At 43.6% G+C, this 21,469-nt stretch overlaps 1 protein-coding gene and 1 long non-coding RNA gene across 2 annotated transcripts in view; one reads left to right on the top strand and one right to left on the bottom strand.

Moving 5' to 3' along the window:
• Nucleotides 1–6,767: 6,767 nt before the first annotated feature.
• WDFY2 (WD repeat and FYVE domain containing 2) overlaps nt 6,768–21,469 on the top strand; it is a 66,883-nt gene continuing 52,181 nt past the window's right edge. Inside the window, exon 1 of the mRNA XM_040583784.1 lies at nt 6,768–7,016. Coding sequence (XP_040439718.1) covers nt 6,880–7,016 — 137 coding nt within the window. The 5' untranslated portion in view covers nt 6,768–6,879. The remainder of the gene's footprint in view (nt 7,017–21,469) is intronic.
• Nucleotides 12,906–21,469, bottom strand: part of LOC121083406 — a 38,795-nt gene continuing 30,231 nt past the window's right edge. Inside the window, exons 2-3 of the long non-coding RNA XR_005826347.1 lie at nt 13,738–13,883; nt 12,906–13,256 (exon numbers count right to left, since the gene is read on the bottom strand). This is a non-coding gene — a long non-coding RNA (uncharacterized LOC121083406). The remainder of the gene's footprint in view (nt 13,257–13,737; nt 13,884–21,469) is intronic.

Here is a 21,469-nt window from a genome sequence, read left to right as displayed (position 1 = left end):
TGTAATTGCAAGTAAGGGCTAATCTACAAAATGGCTTGACTAAGAAAACTGCCCAGCTCCAGAAACTTTCTATTGAAAAATGCATATTATGATGATGCTAGAACTTTGTTAGCAGTAGCACTGGTAGGATCTTTTTGGCCATAAGTTGTATCAGACTTTTTAAATTATTATTTAAATAGTCTTTTGTTCCTGTTTCTAAGGTACTTTCAGTGTTAGTAAGCAAAACCCAGTGTTTAATCATGGAGTCACAGAACGGTTTGGGTTGGAAGGAACCTTAAAGATCAACTAGTTCCAACCCCCTGCCATGGGCAGGGACACCTTCCACCAGACCAGGTTGCTCAAAGCCCCATCCAGCCTGGCCTTGAGCACTGCCAGGGATGGGGCATCCACAGCTGCTCTGGGCAACCTGTGCCAGTGCCTCACCACCCTCCTCATAAAAAAATTTCCTTCTTATGTCCAGTCTCAACCTACAGTCTTTCAGTTTCAAACCATTTCCCCTTGTCCTGTCACTACAGGCCTTGGTGGTAAGAAGTCTGTCTCTTTCTTATAAGTCCCCTTTATATATCGAAAGGCTGCTATAAGGTCTCCCTTATAGCTTTATCTTCTCCAAGCTAAGCAACCCCAGCTCTCTCAGGCTTTCTTCACAGGAAAGATGTTCCAGCCCTCTGACTGTTTTTGTGGCCCTCCTCTGGACCCACAGCAATAGGCCCATGTCTTTACTGTGCTAGGCACCCAGGAGCTGGACTCAGTACTTCAGGTGAGGTCTCACCAAAACAGAGGGGGAGAATCACCTCCCTTGACCTGCTGGCCACACTTCTTTTGATGCAGCCCAGGATTCAGTTGGCTTTCTGGGCTGCAAGGGCACATTATCAGCTCATGTCCAATATTTTGCCTACCAGTACCCCCAAGTCCTTCTCTGCAGGGCTGCTCTCCATCCACTCATTCCCCAGCCTGTACTGATATGGAGGATTGCCCTGACCCAGGTGCAGGACCTTGCACCTACCCTTGTTGAACTTCACGAGGTTTCAGATGGTTGAAAGCATTTTGTCAGCCTAACAGCATCTATTGTAGGCCCATGTGTAGTAAAGGTGAGAAAATAATAATAATAAAAAAAGCTGAAAGACAAAAGTTGTTGCAAGAAAATGTTCCTTGATATTCCCTGGACATGTTCTTAACTGCACACTTTAGATGAAAGAAGAGGAAATACTTCAAAGCTTTCATATAGTTCGTGCACTATGTAAGAGAAATTTATTTATCTTTCAAGCAGGTTATATAGGTGATTTTAATGCATTTTCCAAATAGAAAATGTATTTATTGATGATACTCTGTGATTCTTCAATATCATGGAGGGAAAGAAGATTTAGGAAAAAAGAAAGTTTTGAAGTTCTGAGACCTAGAAAAATAAAAGAATAATGAGCTTAGAAGAATTAGTGGTCAGAAAGTTCCACCAAAAAGACAGTGAATTAAATTACAGAGTTTTTTTACAGCAAGTTGGGAGCCCAAAATGTGAGTAATACTATAGCAGGATCAATGAGGACAAAGGAAACAGCAATAAGACTGCATACAATGCCAGAACTGCTTATGGGGCAAAATCTATGAGCCAGGAGTTCTCATTTGCAGCCCACACACTGACACAGCATCACTTTTTTTGTTCTCACATGTTCACAGTCAGTTACAAAGCCAACAGCACTTGCATGGCAGCTAAAAATGAGTGTATTTCTTCTCGATAAGGTGCTGCATAGTGATAGTGCCATGCATATTTTTTAAAGCTAACTTTTTTCTCCATAACTTTGACCTAGAGCAGATTCAAGCATGTTTCTGGTAGGTCATAATTTTCTGAATGCCTGCATAAAACAAAACTAATGAAACATAGAAGAAAACTGTCATAATGAGCATGTAGGGCTTATTAATAGAAATGTGATAGGCAGTACTGTTCATTGTGTGACTGATAAATACCTAGAGGAAAATAAGGAGCAATATCTAAATTTGAGGGTGCATTTTTATAACAGCTTTTGTATTTTTAAGCAAGATGGACAAGCGGATTTTCCACAGAACATTTTTGCTCTGTGAAGTTTGCCTTTCTATATAAAGAGCTCATCTATATTTTTTTCCCACATGGTTCGAGGAATGATGTAGCATCTCAAATTAAAAATATTTTTTCGGTAACTATCTTATGAAGGCTATCACTGCTGACAAAACAGAAGAAGGAGAGAATTTTAAGTATGCGGTTTTGCATGGCATAGAAGTGCAAGTTTTGAAGAAATTGTAAATCCTGTATACTGTAAAGCTGGAAAACATTTAGTTTGCAAACAGGCAGAGAAGAAAAGCATGGGAGAGAATAAAACACTTGCACATTCAACAGCTATTGAGAGGCTCTACTTGTTGCAAAGTGATTTTAGCTTTTTTATGTGGTTATCTTTTGTGTATATAAGTGCTTTGGTTTTGCACAGGCAATGGAGGAAGAGGCCCCAGAAGCCGTAATCTGGCTTGCTGTCAGTGGAGCAGTTTTAAATTTAAGCATTGAATCAGTCAAAGTGCAGTTTCGCTCCCACACTAGTTCCCCTCTTGCAGACTGACAGCAACTGGAATCAGATTACTTAATGGCTCAGAAAGGCACGTGTTGTATAGTTTGGGCCTAAATTTTAATTGCAATAAAATATTTTTTCTTTGTAAAAGGCCTGTTCTTGGGATTGTTAATAGTACTCTTCATGTCGTTGGGCACTTTATAAAAGGCCTGTTTTTCTTAGTATTCACAAGGAGGCTACCCTGTTTATTAAATTGTCCTACACCCACTCAGTGGCCGCAATGCTTACCAGTTTTAGCTGAAAGGTATCCAAGTATGTCACTATGTTGTCAGATCATGTAATGATGATAATATTGCAGAACAGTTTCAATGACGCTAGAACAGAATGTATCGTGCTGTTTGACTAAGGGATTTCCCCTCCTCTTTTAACAGAAGTAACAACTTTGCAGACAGCAGTATCTAAACAAAGGGCTGACAGCAGAGCTGGAGGAGACCCTCCAGCTCCGTCCTCTCTGGATCACGCTGTTCACCTGCAGGTTGGGATTCTCTCCTGCTTGTCTGAACTGTCACAAAAGGCGTGATTACCTACGTTTTTAAACAAATTTAGTTTGTAAGGCTCAGAAGAATCTCATCCTGATATGCCAAAATAAATATTTTTTTTAGAATCAATGCCCCAAACCAATCAACCAACAAAACAGAAGATGGAGCCAGAGAGCAGCGTTTAAAGCAAATTGCCAGAGAAGATAGGGAATTCTAAGCTTCAAACAAGACTGCAGATGAGGAATTGGAGAAAGTCCTCCAAGGCTCCGGTGTGGTACGAGGGCATGGAAGGTGGCTGCACTGTGTGTAAACACATCGGTTCAAACCAGCACTGCTTCTTCCCAGTGTCTTCTGTTGTCACCCTGTACATGAATGCATGAGCCACTGTTAATTGCTCATAGGCAGACAGCCTAATTCTGCTCTATCCATATCAAAAGAGTGAAAGTCAACCCGCATCAAGAAAATAAAGACCAAAACTAACAGAGGGAAGGATGTTTGATTTACCATGGTGGCATAGCAAAACGCAGAGCAAAAGAAATGACGCTATGAAACAAGGATGAGGTAATAATAATTTGATATAAAGTAAGCTGTATTTTTCAGCTTGTTTTTCACTCTGATGGATATACTCTTCCAAGAAAGTTCAAATAATCCATACGAGTAACCACACTTTCCACAAATTCAGAATTTATGTTAAGAAGAAAAAGGACCTTTAAATGATGTCATCATATAAATTTCCTTACATGTAATTTTTGTGATTTCCTGCAAAAAACACATACCAGAGGAGCATCATATAATTCTTAACCCTACAATTTTTTTTAAATGTAGAAAAAGAACAGAATAATCTTGCTTTTTTTGGCATCAAATTCAATTACTAAATTGTCTTGCTTTTGGTCCTAGCAATGTTTTTAATCCACACAATTTAACCTAAAAGATATGACAAGAAATGGAAAACAATCTGCTAGGAAGTATTTATAAGATTTATTTTCTTGATTTTTTTTTTTCAATTATGTGGGGAAACACTTTTCTAAAGTACTCTAATTTTGCTTCTATAGGTACTCATCAAACTTGATGTCTACAGTGATTCTAACTTGAAGTCTTTTTGTCCATTAGTTTTTGTCACTATGGGAAAATTGTGTTTTTAAAAGTTTTTGTTGAACTGTGTGTGACAGTAGATCTGTGAGAACACTCAGGTTTTGTTGTTAATTTCAATGCCTTTTCCTACCATTATGATAATATTCTTTTAGCTTGTCGGGTGGAATGCAGGAGGAAGCTCCAGGTTCCCATCTCACTTTGAAATCTTTCTTTCTTCTCTGTTTCCCTTCCTCCTTTTCTCAGGTTTCCGTGCATTACTTTTTCTTCCCTCAGTCATAGCAAAACTGCTTTGGTGTGCAATAATTTCCCACCCATATTTCCCATATAAGGGAGAGTAGAGCATTGACCTCAGGTTTGCATACCTGGTGACTTCAGGATACCTTTCTATTATTCACACACCTTCCTGGTCTTGCAGAGGAAGTCACCATTACAGACAAGCTTTAGAACATGCCCTTAAGATTTTTATCATGGCAGCTGGAGCCTCTCTTGCATTGTGTTGTCTTTTTTGTTGTTGTTGGGTGTGTTGTTTTTTTTTCATTTCCCCAGTGGGTAACTTACTTCCAAAGGTCAAACCTTTATAAAAAAATCCGTATTTTATTTCAGCATATTATTTGGCTTTGGTTCAAAATGCATGCCCACCTTTCAGCATTTTCCTCCAAACAGTGTCTCAAACCTTGAAGGAGTAGTGTTGGACCTGAAACTAACGATATAGGAGAGACAAATAGGGAAATGTAATATGTCTCCATATGCAATTGAAAAAAATCCAGCTAATCTGGGGGATACAAAGGACCTACTTCCAGTCCCGTGAACCATGGCTGTTTATTAAGATACTAATTTTCTCCATTACCTGCTTCCTTAAAGGCCTGTTTGGCAAAAAGTGTTCTGGGTCTCTGAAGAGCCTGTAGTCTGTTGTCTCCAGCATACTCTCAGCCCCCATTTATCTGCCAGCAGTGCACAGTGCCCAGTCTTGAATGCAACCAGCTGCAAAGACAGCGGACCTTGCCAGTTCTAAAACCCATTTAGACACATGTCCATTCTGTAAACTATCAAGTATATGCACATCTTCAAAGGATATCACGTCTCATCAAGTTGCAAGTTGTGCATTTCTATCTGTAGGTCTAGCCTATGACCACAGGTTCATCCATAGTGGTACAAGGATTGGTCTTTGCCTCTTTAGTATTAGTTCCTGTCTAAGAACTGCAAGAAAGAGATATTATCTAGTGCAATCACATATCCTCTGGGAAATACTTTAAGACTGCAGATTCATGTCCTATAAGCCATTTTACAGCCACTGGCTGTTTCTGTCTGGACCTTTCCCTCCACAGGATGCTCTGACGATTGAGCAGAGTATAGCTTAAATGTTGTGCTGTTCTCCTGCAGATACCGCCTGTTTGTTTAGTATATCAGAGATTACTAAACATTGTGAAAATTTAGTTTCTGCCCCCAAAAATTTACTATATTTTTCCTCTGTTGCCTATTAGTACATAGGCAACATCACCAACCAACTGGGCAAGGAGGGCCTGTTCTGTTGCTGACGCTGTTGTATGTTACTCCCAGAGGAAAAAAGAAACTCCTGATCTCCAATTTTTTCATATCTGATTTTTTTCATGAAGAACTGCTACTCATTGGCTTAGTGTGTGTAAATTTAAAGTTACAACTGAAGTAACGCTTCCCAATCGGCTGACTAGTTTTGTGATGCAGGATTACAGTTTCAGACACAGAGTGTGATTTTCCAGAATCTTTTTGAGACAGATTATGAAAGTTTGGCGTATACCTCCTGGAGGTGCTTTTCACAGGCTTTAGCACAGAGCTTTGGCCAAATTATTTGATCTGCTTGGATCTCGATGAATCCATCGGGAAAGGCAGGTGAGCAGTACCATCTTGTGGAAAACGAGCTGCTGGAAGCCTGCTGCCTTCCCCTCAGGAACAAGCTCTCCAGGCGTGAATCCCTGCGGCCAGTCCCCACCAGCCCAGCTGCCCCCGTGCTTTATTTCACCCATTTTCCACGCTGAATACTGAAATTCACGTAGAAACCGTTATGTAAACGTTGTGTAATGCAGAAAATACTAGAGAGATGTGAATACGACAAGGTCCTGCTGCCCGATGTAGCAGCAGAAATCTCGTCTTTACCTCACCTGCTGACCTCCAGCCCCAAGGTAAACGCAGAGAGGAAAAAGGAATGTAAACACAGGGAAGCAGCCGCCCCCTTTCATCTCTACTCCCTTTTCTTTCGCAAAAGGGTTCACCGCAGCGTGACGACGGGGCGGCAGCAAAGCAGCCTAACCGTGCCGACGGAGCAGCCCCAGGCGTTTGTCAGGAGAGGGACAGGATTACCTGGCTGCCCCTGAGAAGCACCAGCGCCCGGCCCGGGCAGCCCGCGCCCCCGGGACGGCGGCTATTGAAGCAGACGTGCGTTTAAAACGCCGCCTGCCCGGCGGGTTTCCCCTCACGAAGGCGCGGCGCAGCAGCCCCACACCGCGAGATGGCGGCGGGCGGCCGCCATTTTCCCCCGCCTCGGACCACCGCGCCCCGCCCCGCCCGGCCCGGCCCAGCCCGGCTCGGGGGCGGTGCCGCCGCCGCCGCGTTGGTTCCTGCTTCCCAGGGAGCCCGCGGCGGCGCCGGGCTCCGGCAAGTCCCTCCTCCGCCTCGGCAGTGCGGGCCGCCTCCCTCGGCCGCAGCCTCCCCCGGCCGCAGCGGTGGAGCCCGGCGGCCCCGCGGCGCCCATGGCGGCGGAGCCGCAGCCCAAGGCGCTGACCCGCAAGCCCCTCCTGCTCAACAAGGTGGAGGGCTCGCAGGAGGTGGTGAACATGGCAGCGATAGTGCCCAAGGAGGATGGAGTCATCAGCGTCTCCGAGGACAGGTACCGGGGAGCGGGCGTCCACGGGACCCGCCGGGGCCGTGGCGGTTGTCCGTCACCTCCCACCATCGCTCCTCCGTGGTGGTCGACCACCGCTGTCACCGACAGGTGATGGTGGAAGGTGACAGGTCCCGCGGTGGTGGTCCACCACGGTCACCGGCGAGTGGCAGTGCTGACAGACCGCCACCGATGTGACTGTGGACGCCCCGGCTGGAGTCTCGGGCGGCGCCAGGGTCGCGGCGGCCCCGCACGGGGACATTGCTATAGGCAGCCGCGTCCGGCCCTGGGTGGGAAGGAGCCTGGGGCAGGGGTCTCCAGCCTGGTGTCCATCTCCTCCTCCGCTGCCGTGTGGGTCAGGGCCGGGAGCGGGCCGAGGCGCGGCTGGAGCTGGCGGGACGGGAGTGACTCCCCTCAGCGTGGGTACAACGGGGTCTGAGATGGCCTTCATCGCAGGCGGTGCCGGGGAGGCTGTGGAGATCTTTGGCCGTGCCTGAGGACGGTGGTGGCATTGGCTACAACAGCAGTTTTGGTTCCCGTTTCCCCTCTCCAGGCGTTTCTCGGTAATTGTTTAAAAACGCCGTGTACCGGCGGTACGGTCGTGGAGCGGCGTCCCGCGCTGCAAAGCTGCCGAAGAGCAGGATGCGCTCCGGCCGTCAGCGGGGCTGCGCGGGCTCGGAGGCTGCCCAGAGGCAGCTCAGTCTGCTGAAAGAGCTCAAACTTCATTCAGCCCTGTGGCCAGAGCTTCAAAACTCTGTGCTGAAGGTGCCTTCCTTTAAAGCAAGAGCTTCTTTTCCTTGCAGAGCCCATAAAGAACTGTTTTAAGCAGAGTTTCTTTGCAACTCAGATGCGTGGTGTAACCCATGTCCCCAGCTTGAAAGACAAACGTTGACCAGTGTGTGAAGATGTTTTGGTTCTCAAGGGTTTTTGGCAGACTGCTTCTCTGGGGTGCCACTTACCCTGTTGAGTGTCTGCTTTTATGTCTCTGCTAGCTTTCCAGAAAAGTGTCGGTATTTCTGTCATCTTGTCTTTGTCCTGCCTGTGAGTTAGTTTTCAGTCAGTTGTCAAATATGAGCAAGTTTAAGATCATTTTTCATCTAAGCTGTGGTCTCCAAGTGACCTCTCGTGCCTCACAACAAGAGTAACTGAGCTACTTAAAATTACGGTGTCAAAGGGACTTCAAGCAGAATATTATATTGACATGTGCTCAGAATTTTGTCTTCACATTTTTATGTGTTTGTTGTGGAGCTGAATAAAGCTTGAGTGTGTTTTTGCTCATTGTAGGTTGTTAGGCTCACTCAGCCAATTCTTTTTATCTGTAAGAAAGTATTCCTAAAATTAATTTGCTGTGGTATAGGTGCTGTCTCTCTCAATCTCTGCCTCTCCCCCCACCTCAGAAAAAAAAATGAGTAGCTTCTGCTGTTTTAGCACATATGAGTTGTTGAGAATATTGATGCTCCAAGTTGATATTTCTATGTAGAAAAAGGGAATTATCGGATAACTTTGTTTCGCTAATAACTGATATGTCAGGTTCAAGAAACAAGTGGTGAAGCAGAAACCAGGGGTTTCACATCAGGAAACTCACTAGCTGGCGAGCGCCACCCTCTCCCTTCCCATCCCAGAGCAAACACCTGGTGTAGCTCAGTTAGGTCCTGCTTGCTGATTAAACTGGGGAAAGAAATCTGCTGATAGATGTCCAGAATTTTGCTGGTGATGCAGAATAGCTCTATGGACAGTAAGTCTGGAGGTTCCCAGGCTATTTTCTGTTTAAAGGCACTAACCAGGTAGTTTGCCTGCTTGTGGGGCTGCTTTGCAGTGTCTTTGAAAAGCTATAAGCTATGATAGTGCCTCTTATATTTTTTTTTTACACAGGAAAATGTTGATTGATAGCTCTTTCTTTCATTTTCCACCTGCATTAGCATTTTTATTGTAATTAAAAAGTTCAGAGTCTAAAACTCATTTGGCAGGAACAGCAGGGTGGGAGTCGAACTTGGAGGTCTCCGGGATACCTGGGGTGGAAGCATAGTTTAACAGACATTCAATACGTGCGGCTTATGATTAGGCTTGTGCAGCTCCTTATGGTACCTTTGCCTGTTTGGTCCTGCCTTCTAGTGTTAGTGTTGAGGTGGTTGTTTAACGGCCTTAATGGAATGTGGAGGGCTTGTAGTGATTCCTGGAAACTCTAAAGTTATGGTTATGGAGATGTTATCTGTCTCTCTACTTGTTTGACAAATAAATGAGTTTTGGCCAAGTTTCTCAGCCTGTGATACGTACTGCTCGTACGAGAGAAATGTTCTGAAACTTTTGCAGAGGACTTCAGCTGAACCAACTTGCCATCTCCAGCACTCTCTTCATGCTGGGGAGGATGAGTCTTCTGGAGATGAAAGGGAGGGAGTTCTCGGCTGGACTGCTGGTTCATGGCTGAATATACCATTGTTGAAGTTGTTAGTAGTTTTAACACGCACAAGAAGTAGGTACAGCTTTAAAGGTTTTCTTTAGTGCATGGTGTGGCTCTAAATCCGTCAACCCTTCAAAGCAGGAGCTCGGTGTCTAGTCTTTATTTTGTATGGTACCAGTGGTTTTATCTGGCTTGAAAAGCCACGGAAGTGGTTTCAGCTATAGCTTGCAGACATAGTCATGCATTATATAGCTCTGAATTGTTATATTTGTAGCATATACATGCATATGTTTTTAAGAAATAAAATGAAAACTAGGTAATGATAGAGAGTGTGGTAATTCCTCATAAAGAATGGCATAGAGGGGGAAAGAAGGAGTCTCAGGGGGGCTTTATATATAAACTAGATTATCTAAACTTTACATAATCTGCAAGGTTAGAATTTCTATTCACTGTGCATCACCTGTATGATCTACATATTTTTCTCTTCTGAATCCTAGTCAGTCATGTTAGTTGAACAATGTGCATTTTGTCCAAATCTTAGTTGTTTTGTCTGATTCCTTATTAAGGCAAAATAGACTGAGCCTGTTACCTCTTTATGAGTACAGCTGGCGTGCATTGGGAGGGATAAAATGTAATTTTATTTTGTGTTTTTCTTCTAAGGAAAAGGGATGCACCTGTCTAGGCAGGTGAGAGTTAAAGGAGTGGCAACATTTTTTTTATCCAAGAAGGTATAAATCTGGTACAGGAGGGTTACAAGAAAGAAATTATTAGCTTTCATCCATGCTCTTTCACCTGCCAGCGAATGAGTGGAATTAACAGACACATATATCCAAACGTGTGGAGTCTTGAGTGATCTATAGCGTTGAATGCCCTAGGTGCTACACATGAAGCTAAAGTGGGATTTTCCTAACATGCACAGCTGGCTCTAAGCTGTCATCAGCTTCCTGTGTGCTAAAAGCATGTGCTACCATTTCAAAATCGCTGAGCATCCTTGTCTTTTGTTGCCTTTAGAGGGAGATGTGGGTGTTGGGCATGTCTGAAAAGTAGGTCAGTGGCATGTCAAGTTCAGACATATCTAACTTCATGCTCCAGAGAAGGTTTAGTGTCGTTAATCTTACCTGAGCATGGGGATACGGTGGGAGAAGTGCCCTGACTCACTCAGCTTTTAGTGCAAGCAGTTCTGCTTGGTGTTGGCACGCTTCTGTGTTTCCCAGGAGTCTGCCAGTGATGTGAGTGCTAATGCAGCTGGGTGTCTGATGTGCTGATCATGTATCGCTGTGCAAGACTGGCAGGAGGGGGCTAGGTGTCATCATGGTATACCTGCACTTCACTACTAGCCATCTTTTTTTTCACTAGCTATGTTGTAGGTGAGGAAATCTTGGACATGTGCTGGTGTAGGCAGCTGTCCCGATAATTATGAATTCCAGTCTGTGCCCTCTTTTGGGTGAGAGTTCTGTGCTCACTTCCATGCTACAGACCTTGGAAATGTAGGTGTTGGTGTTGCAGTCAAGAACTCTGTTGTCCTTAAAGTACTCACAGGAAAGAGGTAAAGGCTTTCATAATCAACTGAAAATTGTCAAGATCCATTCTTTTTTGAAACAGGCATTCTAGTCCTCTAGGCAGTGACAAAACCTAGAAGAAAAATATTTATGCCATAGGGTGGGGTTTTGTATTGTTGTGTTTTTTTAAATAGGGGAACAGAGGCCTTTGGCTTCTCCACTACCTTGTATCACCTTTACTTCATCTTGAACTGAAATGTCTCAGTTTCTTTGTATGGATCACTATATAAACAGTGAGCCCAGACTGTCGTGTACATTCATATTAGTGTCTTCATCTCACATAGGGAAAACTGCAGAGCTTGTATTGCTAGGTTTGGTTTACAGTTTGAGGTTTTTAAATGTAGATGTGCACTTAAGCTGTGGTCCAAGGCTTGTCTTCTGGATATGCTAAGTAGTAGGTTCTTTAGGGCGTACGAAAAAATGTATGACTGTCTTGTGTCTTGTGTAGATGAGATCTTGACTTTGGTAAACTAATGGTGAGCTAGGAGTGGGAATCCACATATGTGACAAGAAATGTCAGAGTTGTCTTTGGCGTCCTGCTGACATGCCTTCTAGCATGGAGAAGTATGATCTTTCCACCCCTAAATATCAAAAGCAATCTTTTTGCTCCTTATGGTTTTCTTGTCCAGATCCAGAACATAAAGCATATATCATTATAGTTCATCCCTGTGAAATACCTCTAGTGGAAAGGTAGGATTCTTCACTCAGTGTTGCAACCAGGCAGCGTGCGAGGAACCGCAGACCCTTGGTAAACTCTGTGTTTCCTTTCTCCTGTGGTGGGGTGGTAGAAAGTGATTTATTTGCCTAGCAGTATGGTTGCAATACAGTTCTGCAGTTCCCATCTAAGCACAGGAATATGTTGCTGACGGCCACTCTGCCTTGTGTGTGGCTGTTGGTTTGCAGCAGAAATACAGGTGGTTTGAGAACCGATTTTTATGCTATCCATTTATATATATCATTCTAAACCTGTAGGTTTCACACCCAGGTTATTGCAGCGTGAGCAGTAGTTTAAGCAGTCAGGTGTGGATGCGCCTCACAGGTGTACAAAGACTTATTCCTGCCTGGAGGTTCTTTAAATTCTGATAAAAACATCACTCACTGATAAAATTGTTGAAAGGAAATGAAGAAACTCTTAACAGCGCAAAGGTTCGTAAGAGACATAGTGCTGTAGATACAACTTGTTTGCTCTGAATTTTTTTTAAACTAATTGGATGTGTTGCAACTGGATGACTATGTTTGGAATAAAGCTCAGGGTGGAGGTTAGTGCTGGCTGTTCAAGTGAAAGAAGTGGATGCTGGCAAGAGGTTTAAGGACAGACAGGAGGTCCAAAGCTCTTGGAATAAGAAACTGTTGCAAATGTTGAAAAGTAACTGTTCCTGATTTGACTAACATGTATCCTGTTGAGATGCCAAAATTCTGGGACTAGCACTTAAAAACATTTTGCTGAGCGTTTGTTGGGTTTGATTAACTTGTGGGAGACCTTGCAATGTATTTTTTTTTTTTCAGCCTTCTGTGGTGCTTTGCCACCAGGAGGTGACTTGAAGTTTGCCAGAGCTTGTATATCCCTTCCCTTAAGATGCTCTCCCCTGAGTACTTAATGTCAGGTAAAGATTTAAAGCACAAGCATTTAGTTTTGTCTTTCTGATTCGAGCTATCCTGCAACTGCTAGCTCATGTAGGTCAGTGCACAGATTGATGCAACTCCTGCAGTTGTATTAAGTTCATGTCTTAACTGCAATGTGGCAGCTGCAATAATGTGGTATGACATGGCTTGGACCGTGACTTGTGCAGACCCAGTTTCAGCAGTGCAGTTACTGCTGCAGGCATCAAAATAGAGTGGAATGTGAGGCACTTAAGCATTTAGTCAGAAATGCAGTGGTTTTTACTCACCTCTCTGTTTTAGAGATCATTCTTTATATAAAATGTGTAGATGCGTGTATCTTATCTTACAAGCTTTATTTGGAATAAGAAGAGCTATGTAATACACCTTCCATTTGCCTTATGGTAGCCTCTCTGCCAGCTGCTGAACAATGCTCTTGAGTTGCAGCAAGTTTTGGGGTGGTGCATCTGTCTCCCATATTAACCAGTTCTTGTTTTTCTTCTTGTTTTCCCTGACCCTGTCTTAATTTCACTGGCATCTGTTTACACAGAGACTGGATCTCTCATCAGCATGTCTCATGTCTGTCAGGCTTGGTGACCTTCCTCTGCAGTCTCTCCAGTTCTGGAGCTGAACAAGCTCCTTGCTGAGAGGGGACTGCACAATGACACCTCTGTGTGTGCCCTGCAGCCTCTGGAAGAAAAGCAAATGCCTATTATGGAGTATGTGCAGTGCAAAGCAGGCATATAACTGAAAACGTGCTGTTGTGGGAAACTTGCTGGTTTTTTCTCCTCAAGTTGAAGATGGCTAGAAGTGGCAGTAATGCTGCAGCATTAAAAAGCTGCAATACAACTTAATGTAACTAAATTATTTTATTTATTTAATTTATATGTCAAAACCGATTCAGTTTCATTTCATTTAAAAGAAAGAGTTTGCAACAATTTTGAAGCTACCAGGCAGGCTCAGTAAGGCTGGCCTTTCACTGAAGGTCCCTTAGCGGACTGAAGGTCTCTAACAGCATAGAATCATAGAATCATTTAGATTGGAAAAGACTTTTGAGATCATCAGGTCCAAACGTTAACCCAGGACTGCCAGATCCATCATGAAACCATGTCTCTAAGCACTGCATCTATATGTTTTTTTTAACACCTCCAGAAATGGTGATTCCACCTACCTTATAGGATTTTGATTGCTGAGGCAAACTTTTTTTCTTTCCCTCTCTTCAGCTGCACTGGTTCCTGCATGGCATCTGCTGACAGTGATCTGTGCACAGGTTTCCCAGTAAGATCTTTCAGCTGTGTGATAACACAGGAAAGAGCACTGCTCAAAAGTAGCACAAGTTTTGTAGAATGTTGTTTGTAACAGTCTTAAGAGGTCAGAATACAGTTGGCAGTTCAAAGAACAAGGGAGAAGGAGACAATAGCAGGCTGTAATGCAGACACGTGTGTGCTCCCGTGCTCAGCTCTAAAAGCTTTGTAAATGATGCACAATGCCCTAAGGAGAAGAACTGGCTTTTGCACAAGTATCTTCTGTGCATCACTTGTGTTCTGTGCCCCATAACCTCTCGGATGTTGGAAGACCATTTGAATAAAAGCAACTCAGAAGCCATGTTTAATTGCCTTGACCATGGTGCTTCTGTCATTCACCTGTCAAATACAAGTGATTTTATGTTAAACTCTGCCAGTATCTGCCCGTATTTGCCCAGGGATTTGATGGGAATTGCAGTAGTCCTTAGCATAGTCTGTTGCAAAGACAAGAGCAAGAAAAACCATAGTGGTTTTCCTTCTGCATATGGTGTGAGGAAGTGATGGATGCAGCCGTGGCTCTGCAGGATGTGGCAGGCTGCGATAGGGTGCCATGGGAGGGGATGGGAGACATGGCCATGGGGTGCTGAGAATAGCCACACACAGCAGGACACATCCTGTTCAGCAGAGCCTTGTCCTGCATGGGTCATGTTAGGAAAGAGAAAATAAAAACTTCCTTCTTTATACTTTCGTGAGGTGAAGTATGAAATGAAGTAAATGGGAAAACTTTAAAACAAACATCCGCACAGGAACAGCAAGTACCCCAGCAAGCAGGTTGGGTGAGTGGCTGGAGCAAGCCCGGAGAAGGAAAAGGACAATTTCATAAAAGGAGAAGCAGGAGAGGACAAGTTTACCAGGCAGCCCTCCAGGGAAGGAGCTTTACATAATCACAAACCCATATGCATCTCTCGGGGTTCTTTATATGTCACAGTCTGTGTGCCTGATGGCTTGAAACTGCACATAAATAATGGTCAAAATGGATATTTGGCTATCAGAAAGCAGGTCATATATTTTGCAAATTAGACTGTGCTGAAATTTTAGATGGACAAAATGCAGCCTTCATCCTCATGAGTGGGAGAACAGTTGTGAAGGCTGGGTTAAAAAAAAGTGGTGGTTTAATTTTTCTCTTACCCAGGCTGCAGGAAAAAGCATTGTGTAACTAACCTTGGCCAGACTTTGAGCATATGGGCTTTGCTTATTGTACCATGTGCATTCACCACTTAATTTAAGATTTTTCAGGGAACTCTTAAGGTTTTGAGCACTGAATCAAAGGCGATGCCAAAGCACAGTTCTGGGTAGAAAAGCACTGCTGTTCTGCTGCCAAGTTTACCAAGAAGTTTGATCTAATGTTGTCTTTTATTCTTCACATCCTGTACCATTCCCTCTTAGTGTGAGGTAAAAGATCGATGTTCTTAGCAGGTTTTTGAAATAATGGTAGCGATTGATCAGCCCCAGAAGGCAATGCTTTTGACCTTTACAAGTCTGTAATCACGGTTTCCTTAGGAGTTGAGTCCCATGGAGAGAAATCTGAGAAAAGGCTGTTCTAATGTGAATTGGCTTATTTTGCCACCAGGTTGAATTATCTTGATTAGAATTATCTGGATTCAGGTGATAGAGCAAATATAGTGCCCTGTTTTGAACAGATATGGAGAGAAGATCCTTGACTGTGTCTACAACATGACAGATAATGAGATTTTGCACCTCCAGCAGTGAATGCAAATTTGATAAATTTACCCTCAGATTCAAATTCACTTACAATAGCAAATAAAGGCTTAATTGTATTCTTAAGCAAGTGCTGCATCTACCTTGTGGAGTAATTTAGGGTCTTAAAGTAAACAGTTTTGCTTTTTTTAGAAGTTTCAGTAAGTCTAATAATGAGTTGGTACTAAAGCTTTTACTTTAGTTTAAAAAGTAATACGGTATAGCAAAAAATTGCGTTTATGCAAGCTAAGGTATGGTAGAAGAAGGGACATGAGAGAGAGTTATAGTGTTGATTTAGAGCAGTGGTACTTATCCTCCTGGTACAATCATTTCAAGATTTAGATATATAGGTACCAACAGTCTCTGACTTCCACACTGTTTAGCTTATCTGTGGCTTGGAATAAAAAACAGACAGTGACTGAAAGAGGAAATTCAGTAGGTTTACTGTGATGCAAGATAAGATGAAGCAGGAGAGCACTGAAAATTAGTCTGTTCTGATGCTTTCCTTCTTGTTGCTGTTTAGCCTTTCTGAAGCAGTACAGCAAAGCTTATCTTATAGATGTCTCCTCAGATTTGGATGCTTCTCTGAGAACATCTACACTGGGGTTTCTTTCCTTGCAGATGTCAGCTGACAACTGCAAAGTCGAGTGTTGAACCCTATTCTCCAAGGTATTTGCTTATATGCGTGTTTCTAGGCCAGTTTATTACACAAAGATCCAGAAGGTTTGCCTTTTCATTTAATACAATTGTCCCTTATCTCAGAAAACCATGTAATGTAATCACTTTTAAGAGACAGGTCCTCATTATTTTGCTTCCTTTATGTTTGTTGGACACTTCAGGTGTCTGTGCTGTGGAACTGGAAACAATGGCTTGCATTTTATTTGTAACTAGCTTGCACTCATTTGGCTTATGTGCTGATTTATCCTTTACATATTTTCTTCTTGATCCTCAGTGTTATTAAGCTGTATCTTCTCGTTCCCCTACTCTACTCCTGTTCAATCCTGAGAAATTCTGTTGCCCCTCTGAGCTCTGTGTTTTGCTAGAGCAGCTGTGGGCTATGGAGTCATCCAAGGAGTGGTTCAAATTGGCATTGTGAAGGCCTCCTGTTTTGCAGCACCATGTGCATGGGATAGAATGAATGTAGATTTCCAAGGAGATGCTTTCTGATTTGATGGTAAGGACATAGCCTGTGGTCCAGCCTAGGTCCCACTGCATGCAGGGATGACCTAAGGCAGCTGCAGTGTTCTGGTGCAAGGGCAGATCCTCTACTTATGAATCATGCCTTTGTCACTGGCCATTTCAGCAACTCCACCAGCAATAAGCTGTTGTCAAAGGCTGATTGCACTTGGGTAGTTACTGGAAGTTCACTAGCGAAGCTCATGCCTGTGCTGTTCTCCAATGTCAGACACACAGCTCTTGTGCCTGCTCTTGTCCTGTTGGTCCCATTCCCTCAAACTCGGGAGGCAGCAGCCTTTGTGTAGCCTGCTCTCTGCCAGCCAGAAGCTTGAGAGCAGATGAAAGGGCTTTCGCTGAAAAGCCCTGCATTTGCCTTCTAGACATGAATGATCTCGATGCTTTTAATATGCCATGGTAACAGTTTACACACACAGACAGGAGCAGACACTGATAAAAACCAGATTAAAGTAGGGCAGTGCAGTAGTACTAACATGGGGAAGAGAGGATGCAAGCTGGCTCAACATTAATTGTGATGAGGGAGGAAAGTGAGAAGATAACGTACCTGCCAAGTCAAAATCAACACCTTTGGTCTTTTTGTACCCTAGGCCTGGACTAAAGTTATTCAATTACTGCAATTAAGAAGCTGATACTTCCTGCTGCAGTGAAATGATGCATTTTATTGTCTTCTGCTGAGCCCTTTTTTATGTCCCATTCAGTCAGAATAACTGTAAGCTCCAAAAGTGCCTGTTAGAGGTCTACCAGAGCCTTACCTCGACTGTTTTGTGTGCTGCTTTGGCAGCAGAGGTTTTTAGTGCTGTTTGACAAGCAAAAGCCTGTCTAATATTACCTCATGTTTTCTACGTTGTATTGCATCTGATGTCAAGAGTAATAGAAGTTCCTGAGACTACAATAGCTGCCATTGCTGGCTAAGAGTGGATGTATGCTGGATTTCTTCAGGCAGGGGAAGCAGCTAGCTTAAGTGTATCGGTTGCAATGGGTGGCAGACCACTGTGCTTGACACTGCGTAATGTAGCTGGGGCTGGTCATACAACATATAGGCACTACTCCATTTCTGAAGAGGAGTGCAGTCTCCTCCCTTCAGGAAATGAATCAGACTTCGTAATCAAAACTCTTCTTGCTAACCTCTGCAACTGCCAGTAAATGAATGGGAATAGAGGAATCCATCATTGTGCTTTCAAAATATGAACTGGTAAATGATCTTGCTGGACATCCAGCAGGGACATCAGCTCAGAGCCATACAAACACTGAATTTCCAGGTTCACATTCTGATTCCTGTTGTTGCTAGGTTTTTTTGTAGCCTAAAAGCAAAAGCACATAAAATTCTGGAAAGCTTGCTGTGGTGCTTGGAGTCCCATGGCAGCCTGGGCTGCAAAGCACTGGCAGATGAGGAGCCCTATTGATTGTGACAGGCTGTTGTAGGGACATGCTCTCAGCCTTGCTGCAGGCAGGGTTTCTGTGGGCTGCACAGTTGTGGACTTTGCGCTGGAGGACTTTTGGGACCTCTGTTGTTTGAAATCTCACCTTCCCTTTTGTATACTCTTTATGGCTGCTAGTATGGTTGGGGAGCACATGACCAGTGGGAAGGTAGGAAATCCCACAGTAGCTTGTACCACTAATTCAGTTCCAAAGTGGTGGTTTTGGAGCAGAAGACTAAAAGCAAAGGTAGGGATTTTTGTTAAACAAGAAATGCTATAAATGCTGGTGGTCATGGTCATTAAGTTTCTAGCAGTTAACTTTTCCTCAGGTACTGTGGCTAACCCATATTAGATACTAGAGGAAGGTAGCAGGGAAAGGGAGTTACGAATGTACTGATTATGTTAAAAAAATTTGCATGCTGTAGTACCTGAATATGCATGAACTTTATCTCAATTCTGAAAGCTTCTCTGTGATTTAGGGTCCCTTTACTCCTTCTTTCTCTCCTCCCCAGTAAGTTCTTTGGTAGGTAAGAGATAAGGTTGGTGAGGATTTCCTTAATAAATTTTCATTGACAAGAAACCAAGTGAAGTCTCCATCCCCAGCTAGTGTCATCCATAGCATCTGTTTGGTCACAGCTTATATTTATCCTCCTAAAAACATGCTAACTTAAAAACTTTTTTGAGGAATCAGGAATGAACATTGTTGTCTGCTTTTTGCAAGGTGTGAACAGGTCCGAATAAATGGCCCAAGGACTGAAAATGTTGAGGTCACCACCAGGAAGCCTGGGTAAACCTAACAAACAGCTTGGTCCGCTTCGGTCGGTGTCTCCTGTACTTTTTTCCTTTGCTCTAAAACTGAGCTTGTGTTCGTGTGCACTTTTTGACACGAACAGACATTTTTACATGGATTGGAGCCAGATTCTTCTAGAAACAGGTGTAATTGGTATTCAGCTCTTAATCACAAAACCTGGACTGTTCACTATGTAGGCAAGTGTTTTGTATACAAAGTGGTATGGGAGAAGTTGATAACCATTTTGAAAAATTTTGGTTGTGGAAAAAGCAAATGACATGGGTAATTGCTTAGTGATCTGTGTTTGAGCGTTTTGCATGTGGATTAAAAAGTGCAGATGGTGGTTTCAAAAAGTGGTGTGTGTGCATGTATTGACACACCAGGCCCAATGGTATTTTTCCAGAAATAAAGGATACTGCCTGTGTTTTGCAGGCAGGCTCCTAATTTGCAAACCAGCCATTGTGATAGTCTGAAGCATTATCCTGGCAATGGTCATCTTTTTGTTTTGAGCTTGATTTCCCTTTATTGCTGTGTGTGATGACTCTAAGCCAGAAATTGCTGTTTAGTCAGTTGTTGGCCAATGCCTTTATACTGGCCTCAGACTAATAAAGATGAAGGAGAGAAAGTGGGAAAATATTGACTACCTTGAGATATTACGGCAGTTTACAATGTAGCAAGAAAGGGGAGCTCTTGTGAGCAGACAGCAAACCCATTGCTGTTCTGATTTTCCATTTCTTCTAAAGAAGCTCAGTATTGCAGAGGGTGGTGTATGTAAGGCAGACTTCACTGGGATCAATATCGTTTCCTCTTTTCTATGACTGCATGAACCAGCTGAGAGAAACTGGCAGCTGAGCCCAGGGCCAGTTGCTATAATGACTGTATTTCTAACAAATTAAATAGCATGAGGGTATGTTTTCAAGCACAGAGACCTGGCTGGCTGTACTGTATGTGTGTTTGTACCAGGCATTGTTCTTGCCATGAGCCAATTCACACAGCATCAAACAGTCCCCAGACACAGTTTGGGAGTCACTTGGACCAGGGACCGTTCCCAGTACACAGCCTGGATGCAGCTGCTGGTTCCTATGAGACGTGGCCTTGCTGCCAGATACTGGCCCCAGGCTCATGTCATTTACTAATCTTGGTGTGTTTCACATCTCCTGGGCACCCAGATCATATGGCTGTCCCTGCTGGTGGGGTGGCAGACTGCCTACGGGAAAATTGGTTCTGTGATTTTTGAAAAACCTCACCAAATAGACAACAAACTAAGCTGCTGGTTTAAACAAGACACATCCCTTAAAACTGGTCTGCCTGTAAACATTTCTACTGGTTTAAGAACTGTAACAATGGGTTTTAAAAGCCTGAATTTGAGACCAAAAATAGTTTGAGATTCTTAAGACTAACTTCAACCAGATGTCTGGGGGAGGACGGGTCTCCTGGGGCTGCAACACTGAGCAGAAGTGTGCATGCTGCCAAATTCCTGTGTGCGACACTGGCCAGCAACCCAGGCTGCAGCCAGGGCTGGAACCCAGCTGGAGCACTGAGGTGGCACTTATGGCCTCTGTGGCCAAGTCCTCCAGTCAGACCCCTGTGTTCACTTGCTGCACCACCAGAGGCCCAAACACTGGACCTGTAACCTGTGTGAGTACATCTCACATGCCTCAACAGTCGTCAAGATCGTTTGTCTCCATGAGCCTTTGCTTCTGACACCCAGGGAAGTATCTTTGACTGATTTGAGCAGAGTATTGCTTCATCATGTCCTGTAGGTTTGGGAGACAGGACTTGAATGCTTCTTTACATGCCACCATCCTGGGGTGGCATCCCCTTACAGCGGACTTGGTGTCATTGCAGCCACACTGGTACAGCTCTGTGGGCTGCCTGTAGAAGAGCCCAGGCTTCGGTTCTGAGAAGCATGACAGTACTTCCACTTTTCATGTCCAGTCAAAGCTTTGGTCCTGTATTTTTGAAGTCATAGAACAGTGCTAAGCTGTAGTAATGATATATAAGCCACTAAACACTACCGCTTTGAAGCATGTATACGATTGGGTGTTACGTGCTGAAGAGAGAATTCTTCATCGGGGTGATCCAAATGTAGAGCAATGCTTGGAGAAGATCAGGAAGTCCAGAGACCCTATACAGAGAGGCTTTACCTAAACTTTTAATCTTTGAAAAGACCTTTGGTCGTAAAAATGACATTTCTGCTCCTTTCAGGCCCTAAAATACTTGAAGTAAGTTAGGCACACAGTTATCGCAGACCTTGCTGCAAGCATTGTTTTCCACCCATACATCTTCTCTTGTAACCAAGGCTTCCATAAGATCTTTGGTGTTGCTGTCAAATAACTACAGAAAACTCTAACATAATATGTAGGTTGTATTAAAACTTCAAGGTGGACAGAAGATAAGAAACTTTCATTTCCTAGTAAAGTTGGTGATGCCACAAAGGAACCAAGAAGAGGAAGCGTGCTACTTCAGTAGCTTATGAACTTCTCTACCTGAGAAAAG

Source organism: Falco naumanni, chromosome 2 (genome assembly GCF_017639655.2).
Source record: "Falco naumanni isolate bFalNau1 chromosome 2, bFalNau1.pat, whole genome shotgun sequence".
NCBI classification, from domain to species: domain Eukaryota; kingdom Metazoa; phylum Chordata; class Aves; order Falconiformes; family Falconidae; genus Falco; species Falco naumanni.
The sequence above is the reverse complement of the archived record's forward strand: the minus strand, read 5'-3'. Positions and strand labels throughout refer to the sequence as shown.